Source organism: Sardina pilchardus, chromosome 6, assembly GCF_963854185.1.
Source record: "Sardina pilchardus chromosome 6, fSarPil1.1, whole genome shotgun sequence".
In the NCBI taxonomy this organism is placed as follows: domain Eukaryota; kingdom Metazoa; phylum Chordata; class Actinopteri; order Clupeiformes; family Clupeidae; genus Sardina; species Sardina pilchardus.
In genome coordinates, this window is record NC_084999.1 from 13,225,264 (window position 1) to 13,248,099 (window position 22,836).

The 22,836-nt window shown below is 44.5% G+C and overlaps 1 protein-coding gene across 1 annotated transcript in view; it reads right to left on the minus strand.

Annotated features, from left to right (window-relative positions):
* Window positions 1-22,460, minus strand: part of bckdhb (branched chain keto acid dehydrogenase E1 subunit beta) — a 54,838-nt gene extending 32,378 nt beyond the window's left edge. Inside the window, exons 1-8 of the mRNA XM_062538511.1 lie at window positions 22,232-22,460; window positions 21,021-21,098; window positions 19,917-19,985; window positions 17,562-17,695; window positions 15,803-15,958; window positions 14,427-14,535; window positions 8,545-8,642; window positions 6,626-6,736 (exon numbers count right to left, since the gene is read on the minus strand). Coding sequence (XP_062394495.1) covers window positions 6,626-6,736; window positions 8,545-8,642; window positions 14,427-14,535; window positions 15,803-15,958; window positions 17,562-17,695; window positions 19,917-19,985; window positions 21,021-21,098; window positions 22,232-22,427 — 951 coding nt within the window. The 5' untranslated portion in view covers window positions 22,428-22,460. The remainder of the gene's footprint in view (window positions 1-6,625; window positions 6,737-8,544; window positions 8,643-14,426; window positions 14,536-15,802; window positions 15,959-17,561; window positions 17,696-19,916; window positions 19,986-21,020; window positions 21,099-22,231) is intronic.
* Window positions 22,461-22,836: the final 376 nt, after the last annotated feature.

Below are 22,836 nucleotides of genomic sequence, written 5' to 3' on the forward strand. Positions count from 1 at the left end.
TGTGTGTGTGTGATCGGTTAAATATTACTTTTGCAGTAAGGTTTTGATCAGATCATCTCCTCCTTCCCTCTCTCCACATCTGTAAGCCTTCACTGTCGAGGGCACACACACACACACACACACACACACACACATATTCTGGCAGACACAGCAGCTAAAGGATCATTTAAGGACACAAGACATCATCCTCTATGCGAACTATTAGAGTGTCACTCATAGTGTATGGATTACTTCCATGGTAGCTGTTATGGTGCAGCCAAGAAATTAACTGTCAAGAAAAAAAAGACAGAAAAAAAAGGCTTGCTTCCTAAAACTGTAAGTGAACCCTGCTGTATGTTTTCTCAAACTGTGGCTTGTTTAATCACATATACATTTTGACAGGACAATCCATCACAGAGTCTGTTCCTAAGTCTGCTTTCAGTCCTTCAAGACTTCATCTTAATTCTTAATTCTGGTGAAATACTCAATCAGCACTAATCACTACAGCTTTGCTATTCTTCCAACCCAGTCAAACAGTGCAAGATACATGATACATGAAACTTTCCCCAACCTCCACTGTGAGTCAGGCCACACTGTTTTTGGTCTTTACGAAACTTCTTGTTCCAGTCTGAGCCTTTCAATGTTTGCTGGTGTTGGTGTGTGTGTGTGTGTGTGTGCCTTTCTTGCATTTCATGCCTGATCTACAGTGTATGTCCACTGGTCATTGATTTGTGAGCCCCGGAGAACGACCCGACTGCAAAAACAGTTCCAGCGAATCATTTCTGCACGGACCAAGTTCTGAATAGTAGTCAGGTGAAGCCAGGATAGTCATCAAGACCACCACTGAACCAGTACCAACAAAAACGAGATGGGATGCCTAAGGATCTACTAGTGTGATGGGAGGAGGTGGTGGTGGTGTGGAGGGAGGGAGAGAGAGGTCTTCCACAGGTATTCATCAAAGCAGAACAAAAAAATCTTGGCCTTGGACTTGGGCTTGCTGACGTGCATTTTACTGGGGGCAAATGAGAGTGCATGTAACCTCAGAGCCTTCGGGAACATCTTGATCACGTTAAACGCGCACGGCCCAGCGAGTTTGTCTTGGATCGGACGGGTCCGCTCGCTGCGACGGACACGGGAACATGGGGAGTCAAAATAACCCGGTAAGTGTAGTGAGGAGCGGCGGACGGAATGGAAATAAGACGGCCGTTGTGCGCGGGTCCAAGTCTGTGACGGCTGCCCGCCGTGGGCTCTCAGGAGGCGCCATCTGCAACTGGTCCAGGCTGAAATGAGCATACAATAACAGGCCTGACACACAGACCTGCATGCATCGACTGTTCCACCAAGTTCACCACACACCTAAATACATGCTTCAGACAGACCATCTTGACACAGTATAATAATCATAATTATAATAATAATAAGAAGAAGAATTATTATTATCATTTTTATTATTATTATTATTGTGGAGATGAGTACAGAACCAAACTGACAAAAACTGAAGGCCACCAAATAAAAAAGAAGAGGTGAGTGCTTACGAAGCAGATTTGCTGTCAGACTTTTACTTATGGCTTAGCATTTCTAAATCATGTTGGCATTTAGGGACACTAAAACGGTCTCCGTGCTGGTGGAGCATTTTAGCATCCCAATAAATCTCAGCATGCATTTCCGATTTCCCTTCGTGGTGGGAGACTAGACAAAAGCACCTGTGCCAAGAACATCTTCTTCAGTTGGGTTCAAACCCACACCGCAGGAATAAAACCGATACAATGTCAACTGAGCGTTGTGTCCGCACGATGAGCTGTGATGGCACCGTAAAAAGCAGACTGGAGACACGAGTTAGTCGGCCTGCTCGAAACCGCATTTTTACTGTCTCCGACTCTCCAAGGGACTGGAGACAACACCACAGCGGTCTGTCACCAGCGCGTCCCGCTATAGAAAGACTCAGACGCTGGGGTGGACTGAAGCTGCCCTCTCTGGGTCTAACTTGAGCGGCTGTGATAAAACGGGCGATTTAGATATTTGCAAACATGGCTCAAAATCGCTGGGGAGAAACTTTCCATATTATATCATTTGAGTTGCTGGTCTGGCGAAGGCTAACTGGCCATTCTGTTTATCCCTTAAATGTATGTCTATTACGCTTAGCAAGCCAAGCCAGACAGTGAGGGAAAGAAAAAAAAATGACCGAATAGGGAAGGGGAAAAAAAACACAAAAAGCTTGCTTTGTTTTTTCAGCAAACTACAATTTCAGCCAATTCCCTTTTGTCAACAAGTGGCGTGTATATATATAGACCTATAGCCTTTGTTCCATACCAGCCTGGCTCAAGACCCAGGGAATATAACTGGAAACAACAAAACATTATGTTCCTCTACAGCAGTACATTAGTGACCTCGAGACTGAGCCCATCTACCTGCACATGAAGTAACATTATGGCCTCGATATGGGCATGGCAGGGCTAGGAACAGATGTCCAGATTGCCACTCGGAAGTGCCTTTGCACACACACACACACACACACACACACACACACACACACACACACACACACACACACACACTGCTGACAAAAAAACCTCAAAAGTTGAAGTGTAGGGACCAGTTAATGGCACTCACACAATGGATACATGAGGAGATGTGTCCAAATGTAGACTTCCTCAAAGCGGTTCTTGAAGCTGCATCATTTTCTTCTTATCTAAAGCTAGATAGCTTTAGGCCTTACGTAAACACACACGTTTGCACACACATGCGTCACATACACATATATGTCAATGTAAATGGCAGCCTGCCAAGGGAGACAGCATTGATAAAGAGCATGGGAATTCAGGGAAGAAGATAAAGCGAGCTGTCCAGTTCATGTTTGTTTTGATGTTGAAGTAGTACATCATCATTTAAACACATAATATAACTGTCTAATAATTCCATGTTTCTGTCAGAATTACTAGTCTACTAGAATTGATAGTCACTGCTAATAAATTAACTACAACAGGGTGGGAATATCTTTGTCCCCCTTTGGCAGACAAAATACAGCCCTGAAGTCCTTCATCCATGATTTACCCATTCCAAATGTTGTCATGTAGAATCCAAATGTTCTAAAATCCCCGGCCGTACATAGGAATGCCATTGTGCCTTCTCAATGGCACCGCCGAGGACACTTATCAAAGAAGGGGAATCCAAGGGGCAGAGGGGCCAATGAGGAAGTTCAGAGAGGAAAGTGGGATCTGAATGAAAGCCTGGCAGAAACAAGCGAATGCCATCACGCATCACTAATGTTCACGATTTACAGGCCTGTGAGCCCTTCCAACTGACAACGCTTTGACCGTCTTATTGCTCTCCCGCAGATCCACCGTCTCCTGTGATCATCTTCAGCTCCACTGGAATCTCCATGGTGATTTACAGTTATTACCCATCATTCCCAACACATATCAGAGCTGCATCCCAGTGCCTGTTGTTGCGACTGCCCTGTTGGAAGAACCCCTGCTAGACACTGTCGCAACAGGGACCTCCAGTGGATATGATTTGTACCTACCGTGAGGACAACGCTGGCTCACACATATAAATACACATACAGTACACACACCACAACACATTCTGCTGGTTTCAGCTTGTATTTTAGTGTGTCCCTTAAGCCAAATCCAAGGCTTTTTTCTTCCTCTGCTCAGAAACTCACTTTCCTCACTGCAAATAAGACAGACACTGACAGCACAAAAAAGCAACTCCACAAGACCCTGACTCCACACACACACACACACTTCAAAACGGCAGTTCTGTCTAAAATTCAATAATATTGCACTATGTGCAATGTGAGGACTTTCCATGTATTAAGCAAGGAAAACCCTCTAAGACCCATGGCTGGAAGCTGGGCCGTGTATCTGACTGGCTGGTCACAAGTGAGTGTTTTTTAAATCTGACCACTTTCCCTCAGCCCTCAACCTCAATGGAAGAAATCTTTAATGGTTCACTTTCCACAGAGCGGAACCATTTAAAAAGAAGGCTGCCTTAACACTCGGTGCTTTCCTTGGCATGATTTGGCAGGCCGCTTCATTGTGCTGGCCACAGGGTGAAAAACAACGGATTGAATTATACAGCTTATGTTTCACAAAAGTGAAACGTCTTCCATGGGCTTTGAAAAGAAACAGACATTTGTTTCCAGTTTTCAAGAAGTTAACCCAAACAAGGGTCTTCAAAAAATTGAAAAGCAAGGCTTTTGCTAACTAAATTATTTTCCTTAAAACTACAATAATGAATGCTTGTATAACAGATTGTTGGGGATCGCAAGGTCCTACTGCCAACTCACAGTGACTGTAGTCACATCAGGTGACCTGATTTACTGAGCTACTTTTGATTCTATAGGACATGCCCGATCCAAACTAGTCACCGCTTTAACCTGTATCCATAGCAACGCGCACACAGCCAGAGCCACGAGCAGACATCAAGTTGACATGGGAGAATAGGTCACAAGTTCATCGCCACAGGAGCCAAGGTTCGAGTCTTGCCGGAAAGGTTTTGGGCTTGACCTTGCGCTCACACGAACACAGCTGGCAGCCTTAGCCAGTGAGCGGCTGGGCCGGGAATTACAGCCCTGTCTCTCCAAGAGCAACTCCTGCCGCTTGATTGGCGCACCCAAACTAATTGACATCGAATCTCTGGAACAGATGTGAGTTTTTTTTGAGTGAGTGAAATATCTATTCATAAATATTTCAGGTCATAAATATTTAAGGTTAGCAACCACATACTTATAGATGAATCAATACATAAATGGCTTCTTTGTCTAGTTATAGGAACCCCTCATATAAATGAATGGTTGTAGAATGGATCCAGGAAAAGTTTTATTTGCATCACATTTAAGAAAACATAAGGACTTTCTTTCTTTTTGTGATCCCTGGACGTTTGGGATGACCCCGGTCATGTGGTCATCAGTCAACGCCTGCTGGAAAAAGTGACTCAAGTAGCAAGCGGCCACCGTTTTGGGACACAGGCAGCTTGTGTTCATGGGGATTCAGAGTGGTCTATCCCTCAAGGCCATCTCAAAAGAAAGTGAAGTGTTTCGTCCGTTTGTTTCTGCGTGCACTTCAGCTGTCCCTTCTCATTCCTCATGAGTCTTGTTACTGCTCAGTCATGTGCAGGCCTGGGATCTGTTAAGGACCAGCCTTGATTTTGTCCAAACAAACCATTTTCTGACTCAGTCTTTTATTAATTGCCGCTCTTTTATTTGTTTGTTTCTGTAGGATTGCTGACAATGTGAGACGGGCGGCGACTTTCGGACAGAACATACAACGGAACAGATGGAACCCAGAACCTGTCTGAGCAAAATAACAAAAAGACGTCTGAAGATCTGCAGCTGCAATGCAGTGCCACTGGTGACCACATGCTGCTATTCTGGCTACATGTCTGACACCCTGATCTATATAGCTATGCTAACTGTTGACAAACACATCTAGTTTGCCCACTGTTGTTTTTTATTTATTTATCATTTATACTCTTGAAATGGAAGTTTAGCTCCTGTAAAGTTAGATCAAGACTGCAGCATCTGTTTAGCAGGATACTAGGCAGTGGGGAACAGACAATACTCGTGAGAACGATTTTGAGAGTGTAGCCATAGCGATCAGTGGAGAATGGGTTTATGTCAGTCTTCATTAACAGGTTCTCTCTGGTCAGATCTGAATATACCCCCCCCCCCCACACACACACACACACTTCATAAACACACTTGAACACTTCACAGTGTTACTTTAATGAGGTGGTAGTTTTATATATCACCCTATTTGTTTGAAAAGACAAAGTTGACTCTCCTGTGCAAACAACCCATTGCCTGGGCACCGCTAACTTCTCAGGTCCTCGCGCCAAAACAATAACACGAGCGGCGACTCCTTCCAGTCGGGTTTCGCTATTAAATTACTACCTTGCCGCCGCCGTTTCATTTCTGGATCCTAACTGTCAGTTAGAACACTGGTTTGGCGGTGAGGCAGCCCCGTCAGGCCGCTCTGATGGTCGAGCGCAGGGCCCAAAGGGCTGTTAAAATCACATAATAAAACCGTGACAAAAAAATCATACCGCCTCTGTGCCAGTCAGGCTCCGCGGCCACAGAGAGATTTGTAAAAATAAATAACTTATATATATAAAAAATGAAAACATCACATGGGGACAAGTAGGGGCGCCCCCCCGTCCCCCTTTCTCAAAAAGCACCCCTGCCGCGAGGGTCAGGCCTCAGTCATGTGTGGGGAGAGTGATAGCCAGCAGGCAGCTGCCGGTCCAGACAGGATATGCCATGCCGTACCATAACATTTACATAAATATAAACTCTTCTGGCCTGTTGGAAAAAGCATTAGGAATCCCGGCACATCCCACTGTGACTGGATGCACTGTGGACTGAGGGGAATAGGCCGGCTGCCTCTGCACCGCTTTGGTACACAGAGTGAGCTTGGAGCCAGATGGGGGGAAAAAGACGGGAAAAGTTTGGAGACCGAACGAAATTCATCGTTACCACACGTTTAACGAGAACGCAGAGCCGTAAGTCACTGTGACATGGGGTGGATTGCGCCTTGTCCGGTTCTTTAGACGGTGAGCGCCGGAGAGGCTGTGTGCTGATGAACTGGTGGGCGGGTGGGTTCCGTGTGGAAGAACGTGTGCGTGCGGGGAGGACGCCGCTTACCTTACAGACCGTCTCCGTGTCCCAGGGCAGGATGGTCTGCAAATCGATCAGTTCACAGGACACTCCCAGCTTCTCCTGAGCCATAGCGGCCACCTCCCTCATCACGTGGACCTGAGTGGACGACACCAGCACAGAGTTCAGTTCGCCATCTGAAGAGTCTGTGAATGTGTGTTATGTGTGAATATCTGGGGGCTTGCGTATGATGTTTGTGGAAAAATGGGGCACATGAAACAGGCAAAGACCTTCAAATAAAAATCATAACCCTGCAATAAACACATGCGAAACAAGCCTCAAATCACAGCCTGGACCGTTTTCAGTGCAAATATCTGAGATAGTTTCTTGTGTTAATAAATACAGATACCACATCAAGGGGAGATATGGATTAATATGAAGACGTGTTTAACCAAAGACAATAGCCCTTTGCGCGTCGGCTGGCACAACTCGCCCTGTAAAGCCATTAAGTGCAGAGTCAGACACATTCTCGTGTGTGTGTACGTATGAGCGAAGTGAGACTAGAGTGAGAAGTGAAGTGTGCACATAATAAAGACACAGTGGGTTGCCAGTGGACAAGTTCATAATAAACACACTTCATTGCGAGACTCGGGCGACGACGCGTTGTCGAGCACTCCATGTGGTTCGTGTTAAATCATAAACACACATAGACAAACAAAACTCATCAAGGGTGCAACTGCTGTCCAAATGTTTTGCAGAATTTATACTCAAGGAGAGGGTTTCCCCCATGCCTTAAGTTAAAGGAGGGAATGGGCCTTAAGTCTCACAAAACAATATAGGTGTGATAACACTGAGAGGAGCCAACCCACAAAGGCAAACACACACCCACCCACCCCCCAACCCATTAGTGAAGTGGCTACAACGGCACCAAATGGACTGGTTTTAGAGCCTGCGGTAGTAGCCCATTCTCCCAAGGTTAGCTCAACAGCCAGGACACTTAAGTGGTGACAAACGTCCCTCTGTTTCAATCATTAAGGGTCCTTAGTGAAGATCCTGGGCAACCCACACACCCACACACACACACTTTTGGATGTCTTTCAGCACCGCTTTCATTTCGCTCCCCCACAGCAGATGGAGACAGCTGAAGAGCCGCTCATCAGTCTCCCCTAATTACTTCTCCCTCCATCTTCACCTTGTTGTGGGACCTCCCTCCATCTTTCTTTTCTCTAATGGAGACCTTTTCCTCCCTGCCTTCCTCATCAGCACTTCAGGACGAATAACCCATCAGTGTGTCTTTTCCACTGGCTAGGATAAGCCTGTTAAATAGGGGGACAGCGGAGGGCTTCTTTTGTGAGCGAGGACTCCTGGCGAGCTATTGAGGCCCTAATCCAACGGCGGAGAAAGGAGCGCGCAGGGTAGTGGACGCCGAGCAGTGTCCACGTGGCCCCGTTAGCGCCAACACAGCGTGGAGCACAGAGGCAATGTCCTGCCGGTCTGAACGGGAGCCCACGTGAAGTCTGACGGTAGAGCATAGAGCTCTCCCTTCACCTTAGCTCACTTCAGCCACCGCCTCCGTGCTGCCGACCCCCTGCCCCCACAAGCCGTAGCCTGCAGAGTGACCTCATCTTCAGCCAGACTGAACATTCATCCATGAGTCCTCCAGGAAGCTTAAATATCACTGAGCTCAGATTCACTCATAGCTCAGTCTCACCACCCCCCCCACGCCCCAAACCACCCACCCAGATGGCTGAATCTCGTGTGGTTGAAACTTGGAGTCACGATGATGAACCTATCAATGCAAGACCACCTCCGCAACCTCATCCTCTTGAATTTCCCCTTGGGGATCAATAAAGTATCTATCTATCATTCCCCAAACACACTACTCCACCTCCTAAGGCCTACCACCTTCCAACAAATGTTCCATTCCCCCCCCACACACACACACGCACGCACGCACGCACACTTACCTGTGTTCCCCAGGCAATAAGCGTAACATCACTTCCCTCTTGCAAAACCTCGGCCTGTGATAGGGGGATGGTGTAGGATTCTGTGGGGACTTGCTCCACTGGAGGAGGAAGAACAAGAGAGATGGCAGGTTAGTCATCAGGAAAAAAAGGCAGGATTGCTAAAAAACATTTCTGAAATAGTCTCACAACAAAATAATCACAAACGAATAAATACTAAGTGACAAAAAAGGAAAACCCATGACTTGACAACCACAACATGCTCGTCCAAGTACACGTTCCTTAATGGCTTCATTGTGCGCCCTCCTGCAAGCGTCCAAGGTTTCTGCTGCTACCTCTCCATGATGGATTAGATGACACAGGCTGTTTGAAATTCCAGCTCGGCCCTTTGAAAATGTGGAGAAACTGCAGTTCCCGTTAGCGTAGCGTAATGCCCTGGCACGTTCATACGGCCCCTCCTGACACAACGAATGGGGATCAGTTAATCTCGAAAACAAAACTGCAGCCTCGATTCACGGGGGACCGAACCGCCTGCCATTTACACTCCACAGTGAACGGAAAATCAAACTTGTACCCCAGACAGGAGTACACCCTGACACACAGTGGAATTCATTTTAATGACGGACACATGGGAGTGAGACCACTCGGCTGCACGGAGCAAGGATAGCTAATGCTAAAAATGCAACACTGTCTGTCGATAACACTTTAGTTGTGTCTCACATCTAAGGACAATTCAGTACAGTACAGTTTGTGATCTTTGGCACTTCAATTCCCTTGTTGCTTAGCTATTCATTACATACATATATTTGCTGGCAAAGATATAGTCCACGGATAAGCTAGCCAAATCATCTAGTTTTAAAGCTCTAAAGTAACCCAACAGCTCAAAACAGAGGCTGTGATTCATAAATGTCCAGCAGTGGCTTTGTTCAAACTGGTCTTCATTGCATGCATGTGTGTGCAACCTTTCCTTGCCAGCAGCCAGGTTTGTGTCGCCATTTATTCCCAAAAACTTCCATATGCTGTCACCAGACACATACTTTAGTGGCGAAGAGAAAAGATTTTGACTGGCTCCACAAACTACAGTGATTTCAGAGTCTACAGTTGGTCAGGGGGTCATCCAAGCATGGTAATTCTCTTAGTGCACGTCAACATCTTCAGAGCGTAGAGGCCTTGATTTGAACAACGGGCAAAGTCTCAAGTCTGATGAGTCAAAGTGCACAGAGCCAACAATATTCTCATTGCTGGTCTACATTCATATCTTTATTCATCAATACACTTCATCCAGATTTGTCTACATGTCTCATCAATCTGTAATGTGCTTTGACATTTGAATTCTCTCTCGCCAGCATTTTGAGTAGACATTTTGTATTTCTCAGGTCACTCATTAGCCATTTGTAAAGTGTCTTCTTTCATCAACCTCTTGCTCGATTGCTGAACTCCACGGTTTTAAACAAAAACAAATGTTCTTCTCCCTCCACTCTCAGCCAACAGGATTACTCAGCTTGTCCACCGTGAACTGACCTGGGCTCACTTGAATGTAATAAACTGCTTCCATCTCCATATGGCACTTGGCTGCAGATGAGCATAGTACAATCAATAGCAACACAGTGCAAAATATGCGCATACACACACACACACACACACACTTTGGCCAGCATCTATTCAGAATCTGCACTGTTCACTTTTGCACTACCACACTCTACCATAGCACCTTATCAAGGTCAACGTATCAAATGGTCAGTCAATACCAGACCTTGGTAATCACTTCACTTGCTCTTTCATTTATACATATCTTTGAGTGATTTTTAGGTAGGCGAGATATGGGTTTCTTGTGTTATGGTTGTATAAGATACTGGATGCCTAAACATTCCTTCTGGAAGAATAAAGTATCTATCTGTCTGTCTATAGATAGATAGCTATATAGATACTTTATTGATCCCAAGGGGAAATTCAATCGATCGCGTCTATCTATCATGATTCTATTATGAGGACCTATTTTCATTGGGGTGTAAAGGTATGATTTGATCATGGCTTCTGTTCTGAGAAGGAGAGAAGTGAAGTTTAAAGAATGTTGTGGCTGCTGGGGTGCGTGGGGGAGGGTGCAGCTTTGGTCCATGGCGCAGTGGAGCAATCACATGGCCACGCTTGGGCTGCACTGGTAATTGGCCACAGTAGCTAGACTCTTGGGGGAGAGGCTTTGCCTGGTCTTACTTCCAGACATTTAGACTGTTTTCCACTTTTCCATCCTCTTGAGTCTGCAAAAAGAACAACACAGCCGAACATACAGAGCGTCTCTCCATCTCCAAAAGGGGGAAAAAAAAAGATCTTAAGAAAAAAAAAAAGTCATCTTAAGAATGTGCTTCTAAAAATGAAGCTCACATATCACATTCTTTTTATGCTGTATGTAGTCTGTGTGTTGAAGTTGTATTTGTTGTTGTCCAAAAGGCTAGCTGTGCTTGCGTCTCATCAAAGCTCGACATCCAGCCCACAATACGCAGAGACAGCGCGAGCACAGTGCTGAACACATTTGTGCACAGTGACTGCACTGAGGCATTCAACTTGGAATTATGACCTTTCTGAGTGTCTGTGTGTCTGTGTCTGTGTGTGTCTGTGTGTGTGTGTGTGTGTGTGTGTGTGTGTGTGTGTGTGTGTGTGTGTATGAGCGAGTGTGTGCGCACATGCATATATGTATCTGTCTCAGAACACAGACACACATGCACACGGGTGCACACACAGATACTCCTTCTATCTTACACACGAAGTTCACAAAGTTTTGAAGATGTGAACTTCGGGATAGCTATCTTTGGTTGTCCTAAGCTGAAAATGACATTGCTCCACATCACAGAAAATATATCAAGTGAATCAAGTTTTAAATTAAGTTTTACATGGATGCAGAATAATGTCTCTTGACACACATATGAAAGAAGAGATGGACTCACACCGAAATAAGGGATGAATCCCAATAAACAACATCACTTATCCGTCTTATTCATCAGACCATATCATATCATATCAATTTCACTTCAACTTTGCTTGATGAGGACACACGGACATCTTGATTAACCTGAACATTTGACTCTGAAGGGGATTAAATTAGTTCATACCACATAGACCCCCCCCCCCCCAAACACACACACACACACACACGATAATAAGGACAATACTCAGACTACAGTCCTCCCTTGTCTGCCAATCCATTGGGATCCAGATTGGAGAAGGTCATTCTAGATCTAGAGTGGGCGGCTCGGTGAAGAGATGGAGTGAGGAGGAGGAACAGAAACCCTTAAGAGTATGTATGCATCACAGCTGAGTGCCATTCTCTCTTAGGCCATCGAGGGTTTAACAAATCACAGTCATAACACTCATCATATGAACATAAATCTGAACATTGCTACAGACAAATGAGAGACAGAGAGAAAAAGAGAGAGAAAGAGGGAAAGAAAGAGAGAGCGAGAGAGAGAAAACAAGAAATGTGTGGCCAATCTAACAAGCATGAAGACAATTACCAAATACCAAAATAAACCCAAATAAGCTAAATCAAGCTAATGAAGGAAATGCACCCACTTTTGGGCATTGTAGTTATTTCCAAAGCAATTCCTGATGTAAAGTTGCCAGTTCAAAAAGCCGGAAACGCATGAAAGACATTATCCTCTAATGACACTGGTCTACCACACCAATGATATGGTCACAAATGCATGGAGAGAAAACAGAGTGAGAGAGGTGTACACACACGCACACACACACACAAATCAAGTTACTACCAGCTTAACATTTTAATGTAAACACCTGGGTTTCATTCTGAACGTTTCAGTGTAAAATCCTTCCAGTTCTGCACCATCCACCCCCCCTCATCTTACTTTCAGCATCTTACCGACGGCCGTCAGTCAGGGGTAACATGGAAGCCTTGCTTGTGCATGGAAAATCAAACCATCCTGACACTGCTGTTTTTGCACAATGAGCTAATGCTTCTGAAATGTTAACTAAACGCTGATCCCCAACCTGAGGGGGGAGAGACCGTTTTAGTTCTCTGGTGGCATGTAAACACCACACTAACAAGAAGCAGGTCTTTTTCGCAGGGCTTGGCCAGAGAGGGCTTGATGTGATCAGTGTGACAGGAAGGCTGAAAACAAGCGCCACAAAATGCACACATCACATCACTTGTAGCAAAATGGACGGAGTGCTTCGAGTGAACAGCTGCTCGTCTGTGTCTGTTCTGTCTTGAGACTGCATCGAGGAACAACAGCATGCGGCCATTTTGAATCATTTTTAAACTTGAACATGCCCTGCTTCTCTAAACTATTCTGAGGCCCAGGCAAAGGAGTACGTCAAAAATGGACTATGCGAATAAGATTCCAAATGGAAGAACCAACATTTCCATCACACTGCTCTTGACATTAAAAAGCCATTATTAACTCATCGTTATGGACAGAAAAAGGCACAAAAACAGGCCTCCACAGTCACTTAAAACCATTTGGATTGAATTGGTTGATTTGCAGCATGCCATAAATCGAAGTGTGACGTGAGCCAGATCTCATCCCAAACCTGCGACCCACCAGTCATGCAAAGAGACCCTCGGAGAAGACTGAGGAGCCAGCTGGCAGCTGGCTGGATGGGGGTCTTCTATGAGTGGGCCAGTTTTGGAGAAGTTGGATGAACAGTGGGAACTCTCGAGGACACTGGCATATCATTGAGAAGGAAAGATATATAAAAAATAAAATAAAAAAAACACACACGCATGCACATGGCAGCACATCTCCAAAATGCTTGCCCATCTGTTTGGAAAGACTGCTCTCGGCAAGAAATTCTCTCTCTCACACACATACACACACACACACACACACACACACACACATAATACACATACAAACACGTGTACACACAGTGTAAATGACCTTAATGACATATCACAGATACATTTAAATCACACCTCAGGAGACAGAGCATCTGCCAAGTCTACTAGTGTTCTGGGATAATATTGACAAACATGGAGAACAAATCAATCTAGCAGGATGGAAATTTCACCTCGGGCCACATGAGTAGTAATCAACGTGTATGGGGATTGTGATCGGAGTTAGAAGCCATAATTCACCATCCAGTTTCCACTGAACTCAAGCCACCGTGAAGTCCTGTCCTGTTTGGCTCCAGGGAGCCAGCAATAGATCAAGAGGAGCATGCTTAGCATCACATACCACCACATGGCGCTAGTTCCTGCCATGCTAATGACTGTAACAACAGGGAGAGCTCATTCAAACAAGCCTGTTCTTAACTTCACACAAAACACCAAAACTCACTTAGACATCTGGAGTCCAACCGCTCACTCAACTCAAAGGGGAAAAAATGGGAACACAACGCGACCAAAACACAACACCACCAGCGAGAACAAAGGCTTGACTTTCATTCCGTCTCATTTCCTTTGGGTCATACGCACACGCTCACTCATTCTCTCACTCCCTTGTTAACCAGATTTCTTTTTTTTAACTGCCTATTTGCCAACCTGTCAAAATGCACTCCAGGATCGTATCATACTTGTGGCTATGGCGAGCTCCGAAACCTCAAACCCTTTCTCGAGTCAACACAACGCAATAAACGGTGCGCTCTCCCCCACACAAACACCAGCCTGGCAGCGGCGCCTGACGGTCAGAGGCCCTCCCATAGGCAAGTCCTGTCGACCATTTTACGGTGTGGTTAACGTGCTGGTGATTTCTTTGCTTTATACCCCTCAACGGACCCTACTCCAAGCAGAGAACGCTCTTGGACATTTAGCATGGATTATCAGAAGTCATAAATGCACCTCGCAGTTCATTTCCCAGACCTACACGGAGAGCCAGAGACTCAGTCTCAGACACAGAGACGGGGTGAGTGAGCGATGACTCAGGACTGCTCACCTGCTGCTCTGTACAGGATCTTGGGCTCGAAGAAGATGCAGGGGTTCTGGTCAGCGATGCAGGAGAGGAGAAGGCCCTTGGCCTGAACAGGACTCCTGGGGACCACAATCTGAGGGGAAGAACAGACAGCCGTCGTCAGAGACGTTCATCAACGGTTCTAACTGTTCCATGAGCTATGAACAACACTGATCCCAATGTTGAGACAGACAGAGAGGAGGACATCAGCGACCAGAGACAAACACCACTATCCCACATCGTAGCTCAGCATCTGCAGTTAGTGACAGATAAATAAGATTAAGACTCAGTGCGGACACCAACGACCAAAGAGGTCACCACACAGCTTGCTTCTCCAGTGCTTCCAGCACATAACGGAGTTGGCCTAAATCAAATAAACAGCATCATGAAACCCGAGAGCTGGGTTAACTATGCTGCTATGAAATTCAAATTACGGCTGATTGCAACCTCGCCAGGGCTTCTGGAGATGTGGGCTTTGTTGTCTTGACCCTGAGCCGTGGCTTTCATTCCCATAATTGGCAGGGCTGTTGGTGGACCCAGCACACCGCCAGGCACAACCCTCGGCCATGGCAGCTTGTTGTGTTGACTGTGGACAGCGACCTGCAGTTGTGGCCCGTTAAGTAGGGTCTGGCCGTGCCTGGAGACCAGCAACAGCCCTGCCTCGAGTCTGTGGGCCTTTCCAATGGGCGATGGGATCCATTTTGCCTGGCTGCGTGGAACATGCCCACTAAATGTCAACTTAATAACACCGGTGCACTGATCAGCCATCCGCATCAGTTGCCATACGGGGGGTGAACACAAAAGCAGGGAGCATAGTGGAGTTCATGGAGAATTAACGGCACCAGAGGCTAGAGGGGGGGCAGGAGGGAGGGATGGAGAAAGGTGGGGAAAAAGTGAGAGAGCTGTGAGAAAGAAAGAGATGGAAATAAAGCAGAAATGGAGACAATAACCTGTAACAGCCATAACCTATAGCTATAGTCATGACAACTGGGATGTGACAAGTTCAGCTCAATATCTACTTATTCATGTTCTACCTTCCATACATCAGCCAGCAAAATGTTGCTTTAGCATCTGGCACCTGAGCATTGGAACCAGAAATTCAGTAATGGACCAAAAAGGAAATCATAAATCATACCATGAAGAAATGAGTAAATATGTGAGAGTATTTTTCATGGTGGAAAGATTAAGAGAATGAACGTATATGCTGTGAAAGGACATCTCTCAGAGACGAGAGATGGAGGGAGAGGGTGAGGAAAAGTGTGTGATAGAAACAACCAGATAGAGAGAGAGAACACACACACACACACACACACACACACACACACACACACACACGGAGAGACAGGTGATATGTACAGTACCTTGATGCCTGGGCAGTGGGCGAAGAAGGCCTCGGGGCTCTGGGAGTGGTAGAGTGAGCCGTGGCCCACACAACCCCACGGGGCTCGGATGGTCAGGTTCCCACAGTCAAACAGGTTGCCCGAGCGATACCTGTACTTGGCAGCCTCGTTTACAATCTAGACACACAAGAACAAAGTCGGAAATGAACAAAATGTCCCTGGTGATGAGACAAGCATAATTTCAGACAGGTATTCCTGAAATGATTCACTCTGATGTGCATGATGGAGTGGTTAGACTCTTCAACCTAGCCAGAGTTCCCACTTCCCACACCTCATAAAAATTACTTTTCAGGCCCAGTTTCCACAATTCCAAGGATCCAACACAGCAACGTTTGAGCCATGGATCAAGGATATAAAACCAAGCACTTTCAATGAATGGCTCATGTATATTCATGCCTAGGTCTATTTGCATGCCAAAACTTTCAAAGACTTGATCTATTTTCCTTTAATTCAAAAACTTTCAAGGATTTCAAGAATCCGTGGGAAGCCTTTACACTGATCTCTGGCAAACACATCTGAGGGAGTTTACAGATGACTGCTCTGGATTACAGGATTACTGTAACATACAGTAAGACTGGAAAGATCAATCACTCTCTCTGTCTCTCTGTCTCTCTGTCTCTCTGTCTCTCTGTCTCTCTGTCTCTCTGTCTCTCTGTCTCTCTGTCTCTCTGTCTCTCTGTCTCTCTGTCTCTCTGTCTCTCTGGTAGTCTGAATTTGAAGTTATTTACTAAACAAGATTAAAAAAATATCCAACATTATCAGCCCCAGATGCTGCAACTTGACACCAGTCACCTGTACTGTGTAACTGGAAATTGGCAACAGTCATTTGGTCATTCTCTGTCTCTCTCTGTGTGTAAGTAAATAAATAAATAAATAAATAAATAAATAAATAAATGAACAAACACACATTTTTGTACAATAATATATAGATGTATATTATTATCATCATTTATTTATCCAATTTTCTTTTTCTTTTCTTTATTTATTAATTTAAGGAATCAGAGAAGTTAGAAAATATTCCCCTTAAAAAATTAATAATGAAAATAGCAGCCAATTAATTTAAGAATTGACAAATAATCAATAGATTGATGAATACTTGTGGCTGTAGTCAGGGGCTCATAAATAGACACAACCCCCCTCCATCCACGTCCTGAGCCTTGCTCCTATACAAAAGACTCACTCACTTTCATCAGCGAAGGACACGGCACCCCTTCAGCAGGAAGGCCAGGTAACATGGCAACCTTCCTTGAAGGGACAGTCCACTACACATTCATTTCTTCTTTTGAGCTTACCGAAGACCACAATGACAAAAGCTTGCAATATTCAGGGGGCTTTTTTGACACTGCTGCATGTCCAACAAAAAAAAACTATGCGGTCATCATCCCTCTATAGACAGTGACAGAGTTTCTAGGGAGAAACTAATCCAAATGAAACTGAGAGAGAGAGGGTGAGAAAGAGAGAGGGAAAGAGAAACAGACAGATAGACAGCCGAGATCTTGAGATGGTGTGAGCTTTAAGACTCTCTTGTTAGTGGGTCATGAGCACCGTACCCCGAGAGCACCAACACCTACTTGGCAAGTGTACCTGATGATGCTCATCACTATGGATACCATATAACATACAGAAGTACCATATGCCAATGACTTCAAACGCATAGAAATGATAAGTCCTTCCTCTGACACTTTTGAGCAGGATCAACATTAAAGAGGGACCTGGTCACCTGGTCGAAGGCTGGGTAGATGTAATCGGCGAACTGGATCTCTGCGATGGCTGTGGCTCCTGCCACGGCAACACCGATTCCAAATCCCACAATTCCCTGCTCACATAGAGGAGTGTTGAACACACGGTCCTTACCTACATGAGAAACACATACATACACGCACTGAGAAAACGCATGCCAAATGTCAGCTAAACGACTAAATGTAAAAATGATCACTTTATAATTACTAGTACCTTAGTTGTCCAACTCAAAAATATCATCGATACACTCTAACTACATAGCCCTTTGATTAACTACCATTTCAGTCAGAGAAATCAAGGGTGTATCTATTTCATAGCCAGGCTTCAAAAACCAAACTGGATGGATCTCTGTGATGTGGCCTTGAGTCAGTGAGAAATGCAAGGCAAAAAGACAAGCATTTTCACCAATCCGCAGATACTGCAGACACAAACGGAAAGCTTTTGGACCAGGACCCAGGAGCACCAATCAGCGTGGCAGTGGCATCAATGCTATGTGATATTCACTCGAAAATTAAGTTTCGGTCTATAATGGGAATCAGCCTTGCAACCTTCAATTTCAGCTAGCAAAAATCAGGCAAATAAAACCAGTTTCAAAATGATACTCCCGAAAGATGAGGGGGAGCAATTTAGCCTAGCCTATAATTGAACAAAGTGCCAGATAATTTAGATTAATGTTTTTATTGCTTATTCCATCAGCTTTTTGGTAATAGCACACTTGGGGATGGAATGTACTGGCAATTTCAGATATTAGCCACCATTTTCCACTTTGAATAAAAGTCAAACGTGGGCCTTCAGCATCACCACATGGCATTTACAGCAGATATAGCCTTGGACATCTCTTGTGAGATGACATTAAAATGATCATGCACAACGCCCCTGCTGACGCTCCACAGCATTTCACTTCAGCGCATTCTGTAACACTGTAATTTAATTTTTAGCCCGCATTCGTATGTTCTTGTATGTTGCTGTCGTACGGGGGTGTGTGTGTGTGTGTGTGTGTGTGTGTGTGTGTGTGTGTGTGTGTGTGTGTGTGTGTGTGTGTGTGTGTGTGTGTGTGTGTGCGCCCACTCTACAGCTTACTTCTGTGATTGGTAATAACACTCTTCTCTCAGAAAGGAACAGTTACCGTTCCTTTCATTGTCAGAGAATAGGTCTGCAAGAATAAGCTCGAACCCCACCTCCCAACTAGAGGACATGAAGAAGAACAATCCCAAAGGTCAATACCCTGACGCCAATGAAAGCTAATACCGGTGAGGAGGAAGTGCGTGTGTGTGTGCGAGAGAGAGAGAGAGAGAGAGATACGCACACACTATGCCACATCACCAGAACTGAAGCTAGAGGAAAGCGGTTTGCTGTGGCGCAGGCAGAGTGGAAGGTGAAAACAGCTTTTACGCCACACCAGGGCAATAGTGCAATAGAGCACACCACACCAGGGGAATAGAGTAATACAGCACACCACACCAGTGTAATAGAGTAATACAACACACCACACCAGTGGAATAGAGTAATACAACACACCACACCAGTGGAATAGTGTAACACAGCACACCACACCAGGGGAATAGTGTAACACAGCACACCACACCAGTGGAATAGTGTAACACAGCAACACACCACACCAGGGGAATAGTGCAATAGAGCACACCACACCAGTGGAATAGTGCAATAGAGCACACCACACCAGGGCAATAGAGTAATACAGCACACCACACCAGGGCAATAGTGCAATAGAGCAGCCATGGGTGGCTATGAAAGCTGGTGTCAGAGAGCAGCAGAGGAGATGCATCAAATGACAAATCATTTCAGAGCCCTTCACAAAATCCCACAAATGTACTAAAAGCTGCATGGAAAGCTGCGTTTACCTCTTCAATGCTACTACTCATTGAAACCTACACAGCCTTAACAGCAACATGTAGGAGAGCGGTGGGTTGCCACAGAGTACATACAGTAGAAGGACAAATGAAGACTAACTGACTTAATCACAACTAGGTCTCTACTGCACACATCATAGTTACTTTTTAAAAAGTATTTTTCATGATGTGAATACAGGAAAGAGTTTCAAAAGTAAATGTTTATTGCCATCTAGTGGAGAACAAAATAAATGACATGAGTGGAATTCACAATACTGTGGGAACATCTCTGCCTTCAATTAGAAGTATAAATCAAACAGTTATCAAAAACAGAGGCAGTCATATATGTATTTGCTAACATCTTTTTGAAGACAACCATGGTGAACACAGACGGGAAAAAACCCCAATAGATATACAGTATAGCGCTGAAGTCCCGTCATCAAGCGGTACAATAATAAAGTCAGACAGTACTGTTGAGTACTCACCATACTTATCGCGAAGGCCAACTGTGCAGCGGAATACTCCACCAAAGGCAACGTCTTCCCCAAAGATGACTGGAGAGCAAAAGACCACCTCTGAAGTTAGAATTTCTCATTCCCTTTGCATTCTCAAACTGAATTAAAAACAGTAAAATGTACATAAAGTCCCCCCCCCCCCAAAAAAAAAAATCTGTAATCCCATAACTAATTAAAAATGACAAGCATAAGAGTATTTTTTCATTTTTTAGAGCCATCAAGGTCATCTGAAAAGTAAGACGTTATTTCCATGGAAGAACGTCACTTACATATTTTCTACTCCTTTCAATTCTATGGTTTCTAAACTGGTCAATTGGGTTAAGAATCTTCGGGTGTGTTTTGAAACAATACTGGCCAAAATGTTGCATATTAAACTTCTGTAGAGCAATTTACTTCTGTACTTGTGTGTGTGATTCCTTTGTCATCAGTCTGGACTTGGCTTTTCTCCAGCACCTTTGTGTGGGATGTGTGTCTTGTGTTCTCTCTACACTTTCTCATCTGATTAATGCTTGAGCCTCAGTCTGCTTCGGACACAGAACATCAGAGCCAGATCTACATTCCCTCCAGTGTCACATGTTCGTTGGGTTCTTCATGAGGGATTTCAAACTCAGACATAAACAAAGAAAGCTACAGGTTCTCAGACTTCCTCATTCTTTTGCTGTACGGAACAAGGAAAGATTTGTTGTTGGAGGAAGCGTGGACCAAAAATATTACAATGCTGTTTTATAATGATGATCTATGATGCTACGTGGATCCTGCTGTATTGAGTCCGGTCTTGTGACTCAAGTCTCTGTATCAGTGAATGTCTGCTATAGAGACATGGAAAAACTGGTTTTGCCTTTTAAAGCAGTGCAGCATTCCATTCATAGCCACACAAGAGAATTAAACATCCTGCTGCCCTACTGGTGTAATTGTCAACATGACATGAAACCAATAACAGGTGTATAACACTGCAGAACATTGTTTGGTTATCACATTTTCTTCGTCATTGCAAATCCCAATACCTTTCCTTGCACATTTAAAAGGGATCAAGAGGACATGCAGGAGGGAACCCAATCAAACCACATGGCTCACCTGCAGTGGGATCTGTGGCAAGTGTGTTATCCAAGGCACTGGTTACCGACTGGAATAAGTTCATCTTCTGCGTGGGCCCTGCAAGTACATACAAGATGGAATTAGTCTAAATTGGTAAACACTTCCAGGAAAAATTACACAGACTGAGATTACAAATACAACATAGTGAAGACAAACAACTGCATTGTCTAGCGATGTCCTTGCCAGGGTGAACCCAGATGAACCTGCTAGCACAGAACACCTTTGTTACTGTAATTGACTTTGCCCTGATGAAGGCCGAAACATGTTGCCATTTTTAACATGATCCATCTTGATTAAGCCTATTTATTCAAGCTTTTTAAACTTTTCTGGAAGAGTGCCTTGGACAATCCATATTTAATCATTATTGTTTTCTACCAAAGAGCACTTTCACAAACACTTTTAGCTGTCAGAGGTATTATGCCACAGCCCTACAAACTCATTCCATTGAACCTGCTAGCACATTTTAATTTGAATAGTCAGTCTGGCCATTCTCCCAATGGAGCGGACTTCCGAATCACCAAAGGCCCAGGAACCAATCAGCACATCCAGAATATCTGATATTGTCAGAACAATTTGGAGTTGAAAACTCAAAATAATGATCAGACACCCCTCAGCAATGATCCTCAGCACAGCACTGCCCCTCATTCAAACGATGTTGCTACAGACAACATACTTTCTTTAAATGTATATATTAAAAAACATCAAAGACAGCGAAGTTTTTACTTCAAGTATCTGACCACAATGTTGTCACTTGTCATTCAAAACGTGGCCGTAATCGCTCCCCTAGTGGAAGTCCATGGCGCAAGGACACCTTTGATAACTATGGGCAAATAAACAACAATCTCGAGTCCCATTCGCAGAGATGGAAACGTCCATTTTCTAATATAGAGCTGAATGAAATTATAATCCCAGAGAGGATGCATTTGTAAAAGAAAAAAATCTACTCTACGTTCGGACAACTCTGTCCTTTTCCCCAAAAGTAAACTTGGAGCAAGTTGCTACAGTTAGCTTGCTAACTAGCGCACTTCAGCGTTAGTGCTTTTGACTGTACTGATGTGGTATCTAATGCAGTGATGCTGTGATGGTGGTGGACATTTTCCACTGTCCTGTTTCTATCGGCTGCACAAGCATAAGAAACAACAAACAAATAGTTAACTGACAAAAAACAAAGGACGTTTAAGTTACATTACCATATTGAGTGGGCACCGGGTCAGGCTGAAAGGTGAAATGGGAAACATGCCTCCTCTGTGTTCTTGAACTGCATGTACCGTTTGGGGATAGTTTGACAAGGGTAATACCCAAACAACTGTGCACCCCTCCATTCACGTTGGAAATAGCACTCTTAATGCTTGCACCCCTCGACAAAAACCGTGCAGCCGCCGCCATTGCTACAACATCTGACCAGGAAATAGAAAATGACGTTTTATTATCAAAGACATGAACGGTGTTGTGATTGGTTAAAAAGGTGGGTGGCGTTGTAGGGTCAGAGGTTACAGTAAGACAGTCAGTGAGTGGTCCTGATGTCGAGCATCCAGAATGTAAAGAGACATCTTATTTTAGCAGTAACAATGACACTAACAAACGTGCCAATTGTTTCAGGATACGTTTTATGCCCAATCAGCCTGCTTTGCCTCATGGAAATTATGTTGTATATTTACAATGAAAGTGTGACTAATGCAAGTGTTTTTTCCATAGACATAACTTTACTTTAATCCAGCCCATCATACTCACCCATTTACAACCATTTCCCCCATGGTGGTTATGGTGATAATGCATAGATGGTTTTCATGGTGTA